General features: G+C 39.3%; 1 protein-coding gene across 1 annotated transcript in view; it reads left to right on the top strand.

Moving 5' to 3' along the window:
• PUM3 (pumilio RNA binding family member 3) overlaps window positions 1-18,491 on the top strand; it is a 117,673-nt gene extending 99,182 nt beyond the window's left edge. The window contains exons 15-18 of the mRNA XM_077475021.1: window positions 1,691-1,913; window positions 6,428-6,515; window positions 14,065-14,155; window positions 18,232-18,491. Of these exons, the coding sequence (XP_077331147.1) occupies window positions 1,691-1,913; window positions 6,428-6,515; window positions 14,065-14,155; window positions 18,232-18,364 (535 nt within the window). The 3' untranslated portion in view covers window positions 18,365-18,491. The remainder of the gene's footprint in view (window positions 1-1,690; window positions 1,914-6,427; window positions 6,516-14,064; window positions 14,156-18,231) is intronic.
• Window positions 18,492-20,843: the final 2,352 nt, after the last annotated feature.

The following is a 20,843-nucleotide window of genomic DNA, read 5'->3' as shown; positions in this document are numbered from 1 at the left end:
TGAGTGGTTTGCGCAAAAGTTATTGCGTCTACAAACTATGGGATACATTCATGGATTTTTATTTTTTGGGGTTTTTACTAGTAATGGCAGCGATCAGTGTTTTTTAGCGGGACTACAACATTGCAGAATACCAGTGCCACTTGGGGACCAGTGACACCAGTACAGTTATCGGTGCTAAAAGAAAAAATACACTGCCACTGTACTGACACTGGCAGAGAAGGGGGCGATCAAAGGGTTAAATGTGCTCCTAGGGGGTGCCTTCTAACTGTATGGGGAATGTGCTTTGACTTTGGCTTAGCAGGAACACAAGATCTCCATCTTCCCCCTCACAGAATGGTGGTCTTCCTTGTTTACATAGGCAGACTCTTCTGCCTCTCCTCAAAATGATCATGAGATGCCGCTCCAATCACAGCGGGGGCGGGTTGCTGGCGGCATGCTCCCCAGACCCAGGACACAAAATCACATAACGGTACGTGATTTCACACAGGAGAGCTGCCTTGCCACATTATATCTGTGTGGGGTGGTCCAGAAGTGGTTAAACACAAAAAATGTATTATATTGCAGCTTTCTTAGATGTGGTGGCTGCGTTTGTTTTCCTTTTTTAGGCTTTTTTCATCTTTTGATCCAGCCGACTAAGCAGGCTGTCCAGCAATAGTGGCAGATTAGACAAACCATTTACCATTGACAGGGGTGCTTGTAATGATTACCTTTTATTCAGTTAGGTGAAATCTCTATCCCAAAAGGGGAAAGAACAGTTTCCTTTAACTGCTTAAGAGGTGTTCGCTGCAGTTCAGCTTTAATTTGTTAGTCAAGTCCATATAAATCCCTAGTGCATCCAACACTGCCCCCAGACATTGTTGCTGTCCAAAGGTGTCTCTGTTGCTCCTTTATATAGAATGGAGACACCCTAAATCACACTGAGGTTTTTTTTGATGTTCCCACCAGCAGGCTGAACAATAAAAAAAAAAAGCACAGGGATCACCCCCTTTGTGCCATTGTATTCTAACAGCAGGACTCCCCCACTCAATCAGAATACACTGATCAGCCAAAGGTGGCAGCGGCTAAAGCCCCGCACACACAGCCTATTGAACTGGCTAACATTCAGCCTGTGTGTGCGGCAGCCTGTTCAACAGAAGAGGCATAACCGAAAAAACGAGCAATGTGTATTAGGCTTTTTAAATGCTGGTTTTCCAGCGGGACCATCAAACAGAAGCTAGTCTAAGGCTATGCTTCAGTTGAACAGAGAGGGCTACACATATGTCATATATTGTATGGTTCCCACCGAACCGGTCTAAATATTGATCTGTGTATACGCAGCGTATGACAAAAAATGTATTACTGGCAGAATCGTCGGATAACAATATAGCAAGAAAAAAAAGCTTAAAAACCTGTAGTCTTATTAAATTTTTATTTTTAAGTTCCACTTTAACTCTGATCTAAATAATATACATATACACATACTGTGGTTCATTTATTTTTTTTAAATGAGAATAATAACATTTTTACTCACGCTGACCAATTAGGAAGCAGGTGGCCTTCACCTTCAGTGCTCATTAGAAAATAAAAGGTAATAGATCACTAGTTGCTTTTGGCTGAGCTCTCATTTACCAGTTCCAATAACTGATCACATGGTCCTCTGTATTGTATTAAACAGTCAGGTTACACTATTGCTGTCCCTTTCTTTTTACAGCAAAAAGGATCCCGAGTTGAGGCACAGAGAACTGCTAGAAGCTGTATCTGGACCCTTGCTAAAGTATCTTGGGGAGAATATAAAAGACTTGGTTCTACAGAACGCTATGTGCACCATGATTACGAATATTTTACTGTATGCAGTGGGAGATCCACAGCCGGTCATGTCCGCCATTGCCACTATAGCAGCAGAAGATTTTGTGCCAGGTGGCACAGATGGAGAGGTATGGGTTTATATTTTTGTTTCAGTGTTTTATTGTTTTATTAAGTTTGCAAAAGAGTGCCCATAATAACCACTGGGTATGTTTTTATCAGGGAAATAAGGACTTTTTATCCAGGTTTCTTTGCTCTGATTTGTGTCGATGACATCAGTTTGACTTGTTTGAGACACTTCTGAGATCATTCAGAACTCCCTCGCAGGTGCATTTTGCCTGCAGTTTAGCGCCTTTTGACCTTAATTTCACCTGGTTCAGGCAGGTTTTGCATTCCCATAAAATTGTATGGGAATGAAAACCTTATCTGATGTGAACAAAAGCCAGTCGACGCAGACCCTGAAGTGTGTGCCAAGTCAGTGACCGTTAAGACACGTAAAGCATGTTCTGCATACCTCAGCAGAAATTTATACGAAATTTTTTACTAAAATGTATGCAAATTTGGTATTTAGCTTAAAGCAGTATTAACCCCAAAAGCAAACTTTTATTATATTGCAGCTTACTAATGCTTAGATATGATGGCTGTAATCGTTTCCTTTTTTAGATTTTCTTTTATTTTTATCTGGTGATCCAGACAGTAAGTCTGTTGTTTTTAACAGAAAAGCTCTCTTGTAGTTGCAGATCATTTAAAGTGGTTGTAAACACTTACAGACTACTTTGACCTACAGGTAAGCCTAGATAAATGCTTACATGTAGGCCTAAGAAATATCTCCTAAACCTTCACGGTTTAGGAGATATTTGCAAAAAGACAGGCACCGCTGTCTACAGCGCATGCAAAGGGGGTGCTTAAAAGTATGATCATGTAAAAGCTATATCTCAAAAGGAAAAAAAAAGTTTGCCATAACTGATTATAAAATATTAACTGGAGTTCAGCATTAAAAATGTTGTGCTGTACATCTGCTAGTACATCTATCACACTCCTCCCCCGGACCCGGACTGACAATGCTACTGTCCAAGTCTGCTCTCTGTGCTCCTTCATTCAGTGGTGTCTGTATAATGCAGGGGGTATGTTACTGGCCGGATCACCAGGTAGACATTTTGAGCTATATGCAATTGTCTTCAAAAGCTGGATGCTGGCAGAAAAGAAGAACACCACCACTAACCGTTATGCCCCAGTTTTTTGCTAGTGCCCTTGAGGTAAAATGCTTTCTCCTGAGCTACAGTCAGGTCCATACATTTTGGTATATCGATACAATTCTAATCTGTTTGGCTCTATACACCACCACAATGGATTTGAAATGAAACGAACAAGATGTGCTTTAACTTCAGACTTTCAGCTTTAATTTGAGGGTATTTACATCCAAATCAGGTGAACGGTATAGGAATTAAAACAGTTTGTATATGTGCCTCCCACTTTTTAAGGGAACTAAAATAATGTGACAGGTTAACAATCACCCATCAAACTTTCACTTTTTAATACATAGTTGCAAATCCTTTGCAATCAATTATGGCCTAGAGTCTGGAACGCATAGAGATCACCAGACGCTGGGTTTCATCCCTGGTGATGCTCTGCCAGGCCGCTACTGCAATTGTCTTCAGTTCCTGCTTGTTCTTGGGGCATTTTCCCTTCAGTTTTGTCTTCAGCAAGTGAAATGCATGCTCAATCGGATTCGGGTCAGGTGATTGACTTGGCCATTGCATAACATTCCACTACTTTCCCTTAAAAAAAAACTCTTGATTGCTTTCACAGTATGCTCCGGGTCATTGTCCATCTGCACAGTGAAGCTCTGTCCAATAAGTTCTGAAGCATTTTGCTGAATATGAGCAGATAATATTGCCCGAAACACTTAAGAATTCATCCTGCTGCTTTTGTCAGCAGTCACATCATCAATAAATACAAAAGAACCAGTTCCATTAGCAGCCATACATGCCCACGTCATGACACTACCACCACCATGCTTGGCAAACTCTAATCTGGCCTTCCTGTTTTTGAGGCTCACCAATGGTTTACATCTTGTGGTGAACCCTCTGTATTCACTCTAGTGAAGTCTTCTCTTGATTGTTGACTTTGACACACATACACCTATCTCCTGGAGAGTGTTCTTGATCTGGTCAACTGTTGTGAAGGGTGTTTTCTTCACCAGGGAAAGAATTCTTCGGTTACCCACCACAGTTGTTTTCCGTGGTATTCCGGGGCTTTTGGTGTTGCTGAGCTCACCTGTGCGTTTTTTCTTTTTAAGGATGTTCCAAACAGTCGATTTGGCCACTTCTAATGTTTTTGCTATCTCTCTGATAGGTTTATTTTGTTTTTTCAGCCTTATGATGGCTTGCTTCACTGATGGTGACAGCTCTTTGGATCTCATATTGAGAGTTGACAGCAACAGATTCCAAATGCAAAAAATGCACACTTGAAATTAACTCTGGACCTTTTCATCTGCTCCTTGTAAATGGTAAAATGAGAGAATAGCACACACCTGGCCATGGGACAGCTGAGCAGCCAATTGTCCCATTACTTTTGGTCTCTTAAAAAGTGTGAGGCACATATACAAACTGTTGTAATTCCTACACTATTCACCTGATTTGGACGTAAATACCCTCAAATTAAAGCTGAACGTTTGCAGTTAAAACACATCTTGTTTGTTTCATTTCAAATCCATTGTGGTGGTGTATAGAGGCAAAAAGATTAGAATTGTGTCAATGTCCCAATATTTATGGACCTGACTGTACATAGGTTGAAAAAAGTCCTCCTAGTTCAAAAAAAAAAAAAAAAGTAGAAAACCACTTTATACACAATTCCATATGCACAGTTAATCCAGAGGAAGACAAAAAAACAATAAAGCATTATGCAATTTGCTCTGGCAAGGGAGAAAAATCCCCTGGATCAACGACCCCTGGTGAAAAAGAAATTCAGGATTCGCTGCAAACCTTTACCTTTATTGATCTTTTATGCAAAAGACATCACAGACAGTGCAGGATACAGTAACATTTGACGTGTACAACTGGGCACAGCAGGAGGAAGAGAGCCATGGACTGTAAACTGCTCCACATCATCTGTCATCCTCCCATTGAATTCAAGGGATGTCTGGCAAGATGCCTGGACTAATACCTGTCTCAGCCTCTCAGCAAGCCACTGAAAGCCTGAGACGGCCACTCCCCGCCCCTCCACAGCTCAGCACTCCCCTGAGTGAGGGAGGCAGAGCGGAGACCTGCTGATTAACAGTCAGCAGCTCTCTGCTTGCGGAGCTGTGAGAACCAAGCCATCGGTGCTGTTCGATCACTTGGTTCTCAGTGTTAGAGGCGCCGGGGGAGAGATGCAGCTTTGGACCGATGCTGCATCCACCTAGGTAAGTATGATTATGAAAAAAAAAAAACGTACTTCTCTTTTAAAGAACACACGTGTGTGTGTGTGTGTGTGTGTGTGTGTGTTGATTTTGCAGCACAGTAGTTGCATGGACTGAAATACAGCTTTTTGGGATTTTATGATTGGTTTTGTTTATTTTAAGTCATTGGGAAATTATCATTTTGTATATCTGGTGTGCAGATGATGTTTATGGTTTAATATGCAACACATTCACTGACATTTTATTTAAGGAGTGATTCTAAACTATCACTTTGTAAAAAAAAAAAAAACCCATTCAGTTTAGAATCAAAATGAAAGGCAAAACATTTTTGTATAGATATAAATACCTTTTTTCCCTTTTTTTTTTAAAAGAGATCACATTCCCTCTGTTCTCAGCTGCATAAGAGCTGGGGGAGGAGAAGCAGCAGCACACTGAGCTTCCCAGTGAATGGCAGTCGGGTCGTGTCAGTACAAGTCTAATAATTGGCGGAGTGCCCACCGAATTCCCAGCACAGCTAGAGAACTGACCACGGTGTGCTCTCTTGCTTAGTGTCATCAGTCTTTGATAGGAAAGCAGAGGTACTGGCAGGAACACCAGGGATTTCACATAAAGGAAGAAATACAAAGAGAACAAGTACATACAAGTACATGGTACAGCAGCCACATATCAGGAGAATGAAGCTTTGGGGTAACAAAAGCTTTAAGTCTCCACTAGATTTCTTATCTCATTCATTTATATATTTTTGAGGCGTGGGCACACTTGTTAATACTGGCATGTTTTACAAGAGAGTGTCACCATTACTTCTAAAAACTATTTTCAAGCTTATAGTTCACTAAGCTAGCGCTTCATTTTATTTTTTTACTTTAATAGTAATTTACGATGTAGATTTTCTAGAAGGACTGCTTAAATCTTTCTGTTTATGGAAAACATGGGTTGCATGGTCTTCAGTTTTCACTATGGCAGCATCATGCATCACATCTAATTAGAATGCTTTTCAGGTTTTAGCTCAGTTGGCTGACATTTCTTTCCTCTTCTAATCCTCTCCCTTTGTTGTGTTAGTGAGATTTTCTTTTTATTCATTTAGTTTTCACTATGAGTATTCTTACTGTATTGTGTGAGTATATTACTGTAGACCCATAATGTAAGGCTATTTATTACAAACTATAAATTGGTAACAGTGTTTGATGTAGACTGGGTATTCCACTGGGGACTGAGTTTGATCTTTCACATTGTGGTTCTTTAAAGCTTCACATTGCAGAACACGCCGCGGGTCACCTAGTGCTGAAATGGTTGTTAAAGCAAGACAAAGACTTAAAAGAACGTGGTAAAGAAGGTAAGATGACGCAGAACGTTTCACGTGTTATATTGAATATAAAGAGAGCAAAAAAGTGCAGCACACCTATAGCCTTTACAGTTGGAGCACACTGTCTTCTATTTCCTGATCTCCTATTTTGGTTTTTAAAGGAAATTTGTATTGGGATTTGGTTAGTTTTATTTGCTTGCTTTATATGTTTACAAGGGTACAGAGGGTAAAATAGGCATTAAACACATCACTATTTTTCTAGATAAATATATTTCTAAAGGTGCTATTGACATGATATTTTCACCACATGTCGGTAACAATCCATGCAATCCGAACAAAGAAACCAAAATAGATAAGTTCACAAATTAAGTGTAATGAAATGGAATGACACAGGGAAAAGATATTGAAAACATGGCATGGAAATCCAAGACACTACTGAAATCTATCAGTAATTAGAAAGACACCATGCCCCTTGTCAATGCAATTTAATATCAGCTGGTTCAGTCATAACTGATGGCCTATAAAAAGGTGTCTCATTACCAAGGTGACACAGAAACTTCTCATGATGGGTCAAAGCAAAGCACTCTCTCAAGACCTTTGTGACCTTATTAATACAATGTAATAGTGTAGCGCTAGAAATTTTACACAAAGTGACTATATCTGCCACCTATCAATATTCTCTAGTAATCCTCATAGTGTTGTGTATATACCAGAGGTAAAGATTTGACCTTTCCAGGGAAATTTCGAATACAATCGTTCCATTCATGTACTAAGCAATAGGTTGTCTCCAGCTATACAATCCGGCTGAGATTGTTGAACACATTACCTCCTCTGCCGCCAGCTCCAGCAACATCTCCTCTCTGGACATGAATGCTTAGTGCATGCTTAGTACATGAATGGAACGATTGTATTCGAAATTTCCCTGGAAAGTTCACCATTGAAAATCTACGTAAATCGCATAAGCCTTTGTGATCCTTCGAATATACATTCGTTTGGATCCAATACATCTGGTAAGCCCGCATCTTGACTGGTGGTGGGATTGTCATGTGGTGTATACACGTCTTTTTTCATCAAAAGAAGTCGGATGGTGATTTTTTACCACACACGTGGGATTGAATTATTTATAGGAGAGACTTTATTCTTGGACTTTTTTTGTGTTATTTTTATTTTTATTCACATATTTGTATATGCACTGATTTGTGTTATTTTAACATGTATATATTATAATCTTTACCTCTGGTATCTACGTAACACTATGAGGATTACTAGAGAATATTGATAGGTGGCAAATATAGTCACTTTGTGTAAAATTTCTAGCGCTACACTATTACATTGTATTTATATGTTTTCACCTCTGAATATCCTTTTGGTGTGTTAGCAGCTTTTTTGTTAATTTTGGGATAGCGCAGTGTTCACTGATATTTACCTTTGTGACCTTATTGTTGCAAAACATACTGATGGCATTGGTTACAGAAGGATTTCTAAACTTCTGAATGTTCCAGTGAGCACCGTTGGGGCCATAATCCGGAAGTGGAAAGAACATAATTTCACCATAAACAGGCCTCAACCAATAGTTCTGACAGGAGTGAAAATAATTATCAGAAGTGTTGTTCAAGGATCACTTGTGGAGAGCTACAGAAAGACATAGAATTAGCAGGTACAATTATTTCAAAGAAAACAATAAGTAATATACTCAACCGCCATGGTCTGTATGCACGCTCACCATGCAAGACTTCATTGCTGAAGAAAAAACTGTTCAAGCTGATTTAAAGTTTGCTGCACAACATTTAGACAAGCCTGTGGAATAATTGTAGAATTTAGTCTGGTCAGATGAGACCAAAATTTAACTCTTTGGATGCCACAATACACAAAATGTTTGGAGATCAAATGACACGGCACATCACCCCAAAAACACCCCCATACCAACAGTGAACTTCTGAACTTATTTGTTTTGGTTTCTTTGTATATATGGATTGCATGGGTTGTTTCCGACATGTCGTGTAAATTTCATATCAATAGCACCTTTAGAAATATATTTACATAGGAAAATGGTAATGTGTCCAATACTTATTTTACCCGCTGTATAATGATAATGAAAATTTTCTTTTTATTATTTATTTAACAAATCTGTTTTTAATATAGATTATCTTCCATGATATAATATTTGTAGAGCATACTGAGATTTTTAAAAAAGCTCAGCAATTGCTGCTCATTTCCTGTCTGAACCTGGTTGAAACTTAATAGCAAGCCCTAACAGCACAAAAAGTGAGAGGGGTTTATTCTACTTTGTTTTTAATAGCAGATCAAACTACAGCCTTATTTTCATCTGAATAGTGAAATGCATTAGCAAGGGTGGTAAACTGACTCCGTTGTGCCAGGTTCTGGGTCCAGCGATAAATGAGAATATTTATATGAAATGTTTGTTTGCCTGCCTAAAAATTTTTTTTTTCAATTGTATCTGTGAACCCAAAGTATGCCTGTGATGAGAAAAATAAGGTTACCATTGCTGAGCTTCTAAATACATTATTTGTCTGGCTATTATACTCTTCATGTGGCATCATTTCTTTCTAAGTCACTGACCTGCTACAGGAACACAATCTGGACAGTCAGAAAAATCAGAAGTTCTTATATATCTTCTTGTTCCAGGCCAGTGGGTCAGCATGACAGCCTGGCAGCTCATGTTTTCAGAGGGCAAGGTCATCTATGACAGCCTGTACATTTTTATTGCTATTATTCCATAGTTTGATTTCTTGGTCCCCATTAATCTTCACTTTTATTTCCCATCACTAGGTGCTGGTTTCTTTGAAATATGTAGGTAAATCTGACACCTGGCAGGATTAAGTCAGACACCTAAAGGAAGTGACTGAGACTGTTAGGTAGAGGACTGAGGGCATACAAGTTGGTGTAATTCAGACATCACATTTGTCTCCCTTTCCTCTGAAAGATAAGGGGATTTATTTTTTTATAAATCTGGCAGTATTTCATACCACCTATGCTTCATTTTGCTGTCAGTTTAGTTACAATGAGGGTCAGTGATGCACATTTCAGTGCATCGCACTGTTTATTTTATTTTTTTAAACTTAATGTTTCTGCTGCTCTGACATGTGCACTGCAGTAAATTGCTGCTGGTCTACATTTTACCAAAGCTTACCACACCTTCTGGCTGTGTTGCAGTAGTGTGAATGGGGCATGTAGAAAGCAATCGTGTTTTTTTTTTTGTTTTTTTTTATGGTCCCTAGTGATAACTTTCTTTAAGTACAGAAAGTCACTGTACTGTGTGTGAACAAGCTCTTATAAAGGCACTTCTGCCTTGCAGCACTAGATTCCTTGGTTTGATTCCCAGCTAAGGATCACATGTTCTACTAGTGCTTGCTGGTAGGGTAATTGGCCCTTGTATCTGCTTGTGCATATATGGTATGCATGTAAGATAGAGATTGTAAGGTTTTTTTTTTAAGGCAGAGACTGATGTGAATGAAAAACTATACAAAGTTCTGCATGACCTGTAAATAATGCAATGTGAATCCACATAGTAGGAAAGTAACATATTAATAAAGCACAACATGTTCTAATTATAAAGCTCCTATCAGTTATCCACACCAAAAATATGTAGAAGAATACATATCGGCCTAAAATGAGGCAAAAAAAAAGTTTATATATATATATATATATATATATAATTTTTTTTTTTGGGGGGGGGGGGGGGTATTTATTATAGCAAAAAATTAAAAATGTTGCTTTTTTTTTTTTTGTGTGTGTCTATAGCGCAAAAAATAAAAACCACAGAGGTGATCCAATACCACCAAAAGAAAGCTCTATTTGTGGGGGGAAAAAAGGACGTCAATTTTGTTTTGGTCGCGCAATTGTCAGTTAAAGCGACGCAGTGCCGAATCGCAAAAAGTGCTCTGGTCAGGAAGGGGGTAAAATCTTCCATGGCTGAAGCAGTTAAAGTAAGACTAAAGGCAAAACTTTTCATTTTGGATAGCGTAATCTAGGATTATAACCGCTGTCAGTTTTATATTTAGCATCTGTGTCCCATTCGGGAGATTTCCCTTCACTTCCTATCCAGTACCCAAAGCAGGAAGTTAAAGACAATCCCTCCAAATTGGGGAAATCCCTGGTGTCCCCAGGGTCAGAAGAACTAGCGTCCATCCCAATTGGAAGATTTCCCCTCTATTACTGATCTGGGGACAACTCTGAATTTGTGGTTTTCTTTTACTTTCACTTTTAGTGATTATAATAAACATGACAAATGGAGAGGGTGAATCTCCCTAACTGGGACAAAGACAGCAATGAAAAACCTGACAGGTGTTCTAATCCTTCCCCACTCTATAAAAAAAAAAAAAGTTTTGCCTTTAGTTATACTTGCCTTCAGTACAGAACACTGGATCTTGGTCGTTATACTTGCCTTCAGTACAGAACACTGGATCTTGGTCATAACCATGGGATGGTTATATGCAGCTACTTTCAGGAGATTGGACTTGACAAAAAAAGAAAGCTGCAGGGACATTACCTATTATAAGCCCTTGCACTTCCAGGTAGTCTGTTTTTTGCCAATGATTAGGTTATGACGCCAGGATGAGGTTGGTCCTGTCAAGAATAGACATTCGCCACTGTAAGTTACAGGGCTTGTGCCTTTTTCTGAATCAGCTCTCTGAGGCCATATGTCTATAGAAGAGCACAGGCTGTAAAACTTTAAACATTGTTTTGTAGTCTTTGAAGTGGGATTGACAGCTTTTAAACATTGGCACAATTTTTTCTGGTCTTCTCTTATCCAGCCACTACTGAGCCTGCACGGCCTTAATTTCTGAGGCTTTATACTGCGCATGCACACACCATTTCGTTTTCCGCTGGCATGCTGAGTTGGCACCTTGTATCCCAGCTCCTGCAGTACAGCATAGCAATTGCTGGACAGTTCCTGTGTTTAGTAGCCTACAGTGCTTGGCTCAGATGGCTTCACCCTACACTCTCAACAGCAGTCAAGGTTGTAAGTACCTCTTGGGTGAACATATTGCACCACATATGGCAGATCATCATAGAGGCAAGGGGTTAGAAGTGTTCACTAGCTCAGACTCCACTTACAGCCTAGTGCGATGGGGGAAGAGGGTTTGGCAATAGTCTTTCTTCAAGGCCCTAGTACCTTAGGTTTGAAGAACTGCCCCGGTCTGATTCCATTCTTTCCTCTGGGAGCTTCACTGGAACTTCCGCCAAAAACACTTCTACTCATATCTAGAGAGGAGTTTTTCTGCCACCATGCCTAGATTTATGGGTAGGATCTCTGTACTTTTAAAGGCCGTAGATTGCAGGGGTCCTCAGGAGGAAGACTAGGGAGATGCCCCCTTTCCCCATTTAGATCAAGCAGGACTGCCATGCAAGAAGTGCCTTGAGTGGCTGCGGCTCAGATCTCATCCAGATCATCCATGTCATCCTAATGTCTCATACACATGATAAGAGCATTGGACAAATTCCTTTTTTCTTTTTTTGCATGCTAGTTTCGTATCTAAAATCAGTGGATTACTAGAGTTACAAAAATTCTTGTATGACAGAATATAACTTCGGAAGTGATGTAATGTATTGTAATGTATTATTGCACTCCGAGCATGCGTGGTCTTGCTCACTCGATTTCTTTCATCCAAATACTGTACTAATTACTTGTACGAGAAAAATGTTCGCGCTTGTCCCTTCGAAAATTTTCAAATGAACCGTCGTGATCGGCACCTAAAAGCTGTGTACCGAAGATCAGATTATCATACGATTGCTCCTAAAGCAGTATTTTTCATCTGATTTTTTTCAAGGGGGGGGGGTTAGTTGTACAAGTGTGAGAGCTGAAGTTAACATATAAAGAAAAATAACAGGATTTGTGTAAGAATGTTTCTCTGTTTAAAAGAAAATCAATGTTTAACTGCTTCAGCCCCGGAAGATTACCAGAGCACGTTTTGCAATTCGACACTGCATCGCTTTAACTGACAATTGTGCAGTCGTGCGACGTTGCACCCAAACAAAATTGACGTCCTTTTTTTCCCAGCGATCAATGCTATAAAAATTAATTGCTGTAAAATGTCACTGGCAGTGTAGGGGTTAACACTAGGGGGGTGATCAAGGGGTTAATTGTGTTCCCTAGTGTGTGTTCTAACTGAAGGGGCTAGGCTACTGACAAGGGGAGATGACATATCGCTGTTCATACAAAGTATGAACAGACGATCTGTCACTTCTCCCCTCAGAGAACCGGGATCTCCGTATTTACACATAGAAATCCCGGTTCTTGCCTTGTTACGAGCAACCGAGACTGCCAGGCACTCGCATCGGCTCCGGAGGCGAACTGCCGGCGCGCGCCCCTAGTGGCCACCAGAGGGAGCGACGTAACATAACAGCGATTCGCGCAGCTGAGCCATGTTGCTGCAGTGTAACTGCGTGGGCTGGTCGGCAAGCGGTTAAATACCTAGCTTTGGAATCCTTTCAAAATCAGATTTGCAATGATAGTGTGCCTTTTTATCTCTAATATCGATACATGTATCGCCTACTAGAAACGCACACCAAACAGGTTGCAAATATGACTGTTACTACTTGTTCTATGAAGAACGACTTATTTGGAACAAAATGTGTTACTTTATTTATTACAGATTCTTATATAGCGCAGACAATTTACGAAGAGCTTTACATATATATTGCACATTCACATCAGTCCCTGCCCTCAAGGAGCTTACAATAGAAGGTCCCTAACTAAAATGCATACAAACACATACTAGGGTCAATTTGGACAGCAGCCAGTTACCCAACCCTCATGTCTTTGGAGTGTGGGAGGAAAGTCACGCAGGCACAAGGAGAACATGCAAACTCCAGGTAGTGTCATAGTTGGGATTCGAACCGAAGACCCTAGTTGCCAGGTGGAAGTGCTAACCACTGAGCAAAATCAGCCTAGTTATATCATAAGAAATGGGAACCAGAGAGTCCAGTTTAGTTGCCACTACCTGCCGACGTGGCACATATATGCGGCCTCTCATGGAATGGATGGGCTTTAACGCCAAGAGGCTGCATATATGCCGCCTTATGTAAACCGTTTTCTGTGCTGAACATGCCCTCCTAGCACAGTCACCAGCAGGGACTGGAAAGCTCCTGATGCTTACTTTGCTACCTGATAACGTGACAGCCAATCACAGTGTGCACACAAATCCAATGTCCGCCTTTGCCATTTCGAAGCTCTTAAAGGGCTGGAAGGCAGTGGTGGGAAGGGGTTGAGGAGACATGGTTCTGTTTCAAAATATGGGCAAAATAACTTTTGGGTGGGTTTTTTTTTTTCTTCTTCTTTCCTTCGTCTGATTAAGCTTTTTGCTGTATAGTGCATGCTAGAATATTGCTTTTGCCCCAGACTGCCCACAGTAGTCTTCATGTGTATTATTAACATCCTAATATTGTACTAGATATTTAGTATTCACATGTATTTATTTTGGCCTTAAGATTGGTTGCGTGTTCTGCAGACAGTAACTAATATTATATTTGAACTCTTCTATTTTTATGCCGTGTATCAGAGGATCTGTAAGTGAAGAAATACACAAGTACTGATCTGTTTTTTCCCCCTCCACAGGTTGCTTTGCTAGAACATTAGTAGATTGTGTGGGCCTCAAGAAACTGAGTAGCTGGGCACAAGTGAATAGAGGGGCCATAGTACTTTGCTGGTAAGAAAAACAATTGTTTACAAATTCCTATACATTTTATACTTTGCTTCTCTTTTGCTATTCTTATTAAACTGGTTATACACTTTATAGATGGGTTGCACAATCCTCTTGAGATCTACCAAAACCATGAACTATAGGGCCTACCTTATCAGTCTATTCATGCCTGGTCTGCTGCAGTGTATTAAAAGCAAGTGTAGTCTACCCATCACACCATAAACCAAACAATTATGCAGGCAACATTTTTGTCAGCATCTACCAGTGCATTGTTGTGCGTTGGGCGTAAATGGACCCTAATATTCCATTGAATTTTTATCCAGGGCAGGTCCTTGTACTGGTTGTTGGTAGATCTGAAAGAACTTGTACAGTCAGATTGTAACCTGTTGAATAATAGGAAAATTGCGTACGGGATTGATGCAAAATATATGCAAATACTACCAGACCTATTGTATATGAAATCCTATAAAAGGACTTTTATGACTACTGTGGTTATCACTGTGTGTAAATAAAGTATCATACCTAAATATACACCAGCAAGTTTGATCGCTGCCTTACTTAACTAGTATTAAAAGAACACCGCTGAGAAAAGTTCTGGGGCTTTTTAGGTGCTACAATTAATGTATTACACATACTGTATTGAATTATAAAAAATAAAAAAAAGTTTTATTGTTGCAAAAATATAAAAACATATCAAAATAGAAGGGTTAGGTTCATATTGTAGTTGCTGCAAAATAACAGTTAATTGTAACAGCAATTTCCACATACCCCACCAGTCATAACTTTCCATGTATGAGATGGTTATATCACTTTATCTCAAGCTAATTTTAATGATGGGTTTGGGGTAGGGCTGCAACTAACGATTATTTTCATAATCAATTAGTTGGCCGATTATTGTTTCGATTAATCGGTTAAAAAAAAAAAGTGGGTCAAATTGACGTTCGTTTTCAACCGCAGTGACGGAAAAATTTGGAAATAATAGAAAACTGCTTGGTCAAAGGAATTTTCAGACAGTGTATGTGGTTTTCATTCAGAAATTACATTAATTTTAAAAACAGAATGTTAAAAACAAGTGAAAATTTCAAACAAAATTCTTTCATTCCGCGAATGTACAAAGTATTTTTCGTCTGAATATTCTCATCTGAAAATTGATTCGTGTGGCCAGCATAAGGCTTGGTACACACCTATTCAGTTTGCTTTTGATTTGTTTCTGTAGTGCTTTTTGCTGTGTGTTTTTGATTTCTGCACACGTCATTTTACTGCAATTTGCAGTTTTGCTTTTTTTTTGGGCAGATTAAAAAACACAAATTGCTTCAAAAACACACTACATGCATTTTTTGGGCAGATTAAAAAACACAAATTGCTTCAAAAACACACTACATGCACCATTTAGCGTTTAAAAGTCCCTGACCCTTTCCAAATACAGCGGCTGAAAAAAGCACAGATATGAACATGTCCCATAGGAAATCATGTAAATGAACTGTAGTGCGTTTCTGCAAAAAGCACCAATAAACATAGATGTGAACCAGGTCTAAAACATTTAGTAACATAATAGGGTTAAAAAGACTAAAATGAGCCCTTTATAGTAAAAAAAAAAAAGAAGATAATCACTACTTTAAGGAGTTCATTTTTTTACTGTAGAACTGTGAAAGTAATATTTACATTAGCAATTATTTGCTCTTTTTGTACTATAAAGGGCTCATTTTAGTTTTTTTAATCCCATTATGTTACTGGCCGATTAATCGATTATGAAAATAGTAATCGATTAATTTCATAATCGATTAGTTGTTTGAGCCCTAGTTTGGGGTGGGGGTGATATCCAACACAATTCCCAAATCCAACAATCTGTTTTGTGAGAAAATGTGGACAGCATATCTAAAATTTAAAAAAGAAGTTTAACCCTTAGTGATATATCAGAAACATTCCTAAGTATAACAGGGGACTTAAAAAGAGGGGTCCAAGGTCCCCAAAACTACATAAGACACATGATTATGTCCACCTGCATCATCCAGCTAAACATTCCATTTGTGGGCTTCAACCTTTAAGAATCACACTAATAAAGTGTGCTATTCAATTGTAGCAGTATATAGCCATGTAAAATGTAATGAATCTCTGTACACACACACTTCATACACCTGCACATATTGTACATCTATAGGTTGTTACAGTGTGTACATTTTTGTAGATGGATATCTGTTTGCTGCTATTCCAGATAAAGGTTATTCTACCTGTACATCAGCTTTTATCGTGTCATGAACAAGGGCACAAGCCTTGTTAATTCCCTCTTCTTTAGATTGCACCGTTCACCTTTTTCTAATCCTCATTAAGAATGGCTGGCTGTTTTTTTACAAGGTGATTGACTCCTAGGAGAAACCTTTGCAGCTCTGATACTACAGTTAATAAGCCCAGTAGCTTGACTTGAAATGAAGCACATCCTGGTAGGAGTGTAATGGTTGTTGTGCAGTGATTCAGTCAATGTAATCACCTCCTCTTATTCCAGTGTATATGGTTTAGTAATAGGTCATTAGCTTTGCCTCTATTGGATTTAGTTCTTTGTTTCCTGATTACTACAAATCAATAAACCTGTGCACAGTCACTATGCTTTCTGTTTGATCAGAAATTTTTGTAAATTACGTTTTTGTTTTTGTTTTTAAGGGTTCTATTTTATTTATTTTTTTAAACAATACAGTAAACAAAAACAGTATGTGATCACTCGGTAAAGGATAGCAATAAAATTGGACTATGCATCAGAAGGACATCATGCAGTAGTCTGTACAAGCCATGAATTTACAAATCTGCTATCCACTTTAGTGGATAAAATATAGTACAGTTGTTACCCATAACAATTGCAATAATTGACGTGTAATCCAAATTTGAGACAAAAAAATCTTTATATTAAACCTAATACTGTTTCTTAACTGTCTACAGTGTTTCTCCTTGCATACATACATAATCTTTACAGATTGAGCAATTTTTCCAGAGATATAGTATTTTGTGTGCCCAGCCAGGGGGACCAGAGTTTTAGTTTGTAAAGTGTGAGTGCTTTGTTGACTAGCCTTATCCAACAGTTAAGTGCTGGAGGGTCAGAGGATTTCCAAGTAATAATTCAAAGTGAAGAAGGAATTTTAGCCCAGTTAGGCATGATATGGTCTTCAAAATAACCCAACAAGCACCAAACAGAATCGAAGATATTAGGCGGAGCCAAGAGGGTAGCATTAAAATTGGTTATCTCAGAACAAAAAGTTTATATATTGGGACAGTGCCAAGACACATGAAACCATTTTTCTGCAGGTGTTGGTCACGTAGGACATGGGCCATTTTAAATAATTTGTATGGTATACAATAATTACAGTGTAAATATTTCAACACTGTTTATATTTAGGGAATATAACAGCTGTGAACTGTGTTCCCAATATATCTTGCTCGCTATCTTCAGACAGACCTTGCCAATGTGCTTTAGTGATAGCAAGTCTGTTTTAGAGTACAACAAAACCAAGTAATATGTTGGCATCTGCCTTTGTTGCCCTGGCTGGAGGAGTAATTTCTCCAATTTGAAAGTGCTAGCATTGAATCCAGAAGTGGCATGTCTAATTTGCAAGTAGCAAAAATATGCAGGGTTGAATATTCCTTAATCTCTAAGAAGGATTGGAAGGTTACTGCACATTTTTCATTGGCAGAGAAATGCATGCATTTGTTTCTAAATGTAATTTGGGAGGCTGAACAATTTTTTAATGGTATATATTATACAATATACCAGGGATATGCAATTAGCGGACCTCCAGCTGTTGCAAAACTACAAGTCCCATCATGCCTCTGCCTCTGGGTGTCATGCTTGTGGCTGTCAGTCTTGCTAAGCCTCATGGGACTTGTAGTTCTAGAACAGCTGGAGGTCCGCTAATTGAATATCACTGCAATATACCATTGGTCAGTGATCAAAGTACAGATTAACAATCGTTGCAGTGTTCCTGTATAACAGAAATTAATGTTGTTTGCTTACCATTATTTTCATAAATGTGATACATTCATGGTTGATCTATGTATTAGGATGCATTTTTTTATATACATATTTCCTCTTGTTTTAGCCTTCTTGAGAGTTCAGATGAGGAAGTTGCTGCTGAAGTGAAAAAAGGACTCAAAGGCCTTGTGGGTAAAGCAGAAGACTCTAAAAACTCAAAAGCAATCAAGTCGCTGATGGAAATCTTAAATTCTCCCTAGATTTGGTCCTTCTTTCTGCTGTTTAACTGAATAATTGTGTAAAAGCTGTACACATAATATGCTAATGACTATGAATAGAACTGCCAGAATGTTTTATATTTATAATTAAAAACCCTCCTTTACCTTTTATGGTTTGGTGTTTCTTTTATAAATTTTTTTTTTTTAGCCTGCATCAACATGTTACTAGTGGTGAAAGATCATAAAATTCAACCATTTGAAAAACTTGGTATCAGACTTGTGTATGAACTGTTCACTTTTGGGCAAGAACAACAGGTTTAAATTGTGAAATAACTGAGGACCTCCTTCCACCAGCTACACACAGAGGTGTCAGTTTATGAAGCAGTGTAATCTATTCACTGCTTCATTCTCCAGCATTCACAGAGGAGATCTTTCTCCTCCGTGTGCTTGTTTATGAAGCAGAGTAGATAGCTTCACCTTCGAAGGAGTGAAGCGATCTACAAACACTTTCAACAGTGGAGAATGGCCCCTGATACTGGAATCTGAGACTTTACGAGATTACAGCACCAGAAATTCACAGAAACGCTGAGATTAATTATCACCGCTCAATACACTGACAGACGGCGTGGTTAATGTTAAATAATGAGACCCCCTACATTTTATATATATATATATATAAAATGTGTATGTACACACACACACACACATTTTATTTATCTATACATACACACATAAATATGACAGGGGGACATGGTTACAGTGTTGGGGGGTCTGAACGAGGTAGAAGGAAGTTAAAAAATCTTCCTCTTTCCCCCTCAGATCCCCCCAGGATTCTCTCTTCACTCACCGATTCTCCACCTCTGAGCTGGTGAATCGGGGAGTGTGCCAGTCAATGAGGATTCTCTGTGTGCGGAGATCATCGGCAGGAGAACATGTTCAAACACTTCTCCCCCGATTATCTCTGTTTCATAAACGGCCCTCAAACGCCCCTCTATGCTATCATATGTGTCCATGCACACGTGGATGTTTATTGAAGTTTATCATCAGGGGAGTTTATGGGCTGCTGTCTGAATGCCCTAAAATCGCATTCAAGAGCAGTTCTTCTGACCACAAAGAACACTGAAAAACTCGCAAAGGGCACTTTGATCAGCGTTCATCGTTTTTTACATTACAAAGCTGAATGTAAGCTGGATGTAATAAAAAAGAAGCAAGCCCAAAAACGCAAACACGTTTAAAAAACGCTGTTAAAAGCATATTTTTAAAGCAGCGTTTTCCTGCCAGCAATGCTTTTTTGAATGTCCTGTGTGCATGGAGCCTAATAGTGCAGCATTACCTCTCATGGGTTGATTTTTTTTTATTTACTTGTGTTCTCTTCTTGTTGATGCAGTATTAAAGCGGTTCTGCACGTTTAAAAAAAATATTAAAAGCCAGCAACTACAAATATTGCAGCTGCTGACTTTTAATAAATTCACACTTACCTGTCCCAGGGTCCAGTGATGTCGGCTGCAGATGACGAGCAATCGCTCATCTCTTTGCTGCCCCCACCACCATCCTCTGTCAGGGAATCGGGAAGTGAAGATTTGCGACTTCACTGCCCGGTTCCCTACTGCGCATGCGCGAGTCACGCTGCGCATCTGTACTGGTCCCCGCTGTGTCCTGGGAACTGTGTGTTTCCCAGAACACAATGGGGGGGCGGGGCATCTGTTTCGGATTATCCAGGTAACTGCACCTCCCGAAAGGTGCCGATTGTGGCACCGGAGGGGGGGAGGGATCACATGAGCGGAACTTCCACTTTAGGGTGGAGAACCGCTTTAAGCCCGTACTTTCACTTGCCTCTGCTCAGTGCTGATAATTAGGTTTTACCCCCTTCGTGACCAGGGCAGTTTTTGCTATTCGGTACTGTGCCACTGTTAACTGGCAATTTCTTGGTCATCCAACACTTTTTGCAAAATAAATGTATATCATTTTTTTTCACACAAATAGAGCTTTCTTTTGATGCTATTTGATCACTGCTGTATTTTTTTTGCTTTGTTTTAATTATGTAATCAAAAAAGACTAAAAAATTGGGGGGAAAAAAACTATATTTTCTAATTATTTATAAAACATATCCAATAAAATTAGATTTCTTCATAAATTTAGGCCAAAATGTATTCTGCTGCATGTTGTAAGTGCTGGCGGTGATATGGGGCTGATCCTGCTAGTGCTGCATTTTTGGGGACACTATACTGTTGGGGCACTAGTATAGTTCTGATCGTGATCAAGCTACTGATCCGTACAGTCACTATACTCGTAACTATACTCTCAATGGCTGTGATTAACGACTTACAGTGGGGTGGGCAGTCTGGCACTGGCTGGGAAGGACACTAATTGACACTGGTGTCGCTAGTGATACCGTTATCGGTGAGAATACTGTACACTGACACTGTACAAAGGGCACTGGCTGAGTGATGGGTGAACAAGGGGTTAACTGTGTTTAACAAGCATATATGCGCTACTTGTATTCACTGATCTGGCTGGGTTT

This window comes from Lithobates pipiens, unplaced genomic scaffold, assembly GCF_037356315.1.
Source record: "Lithobates pipiens isolate NorthernLeopardFrog02 unplaced genomic scaffold, aLitPip1_a1.2 Scaffold_13, whole genome shotgun sequence".
NCBI classification, from domain to species: Eukaryota; Metazoa; Chordata; class Amphibia; order Anura; family Ranidae; genus Lithobates; species Lithobates pipiens.
Note: the sequence above shows the minus strand (reverse complement) of the source record. Positions and strands in the feature narration are given on the sequence as shown.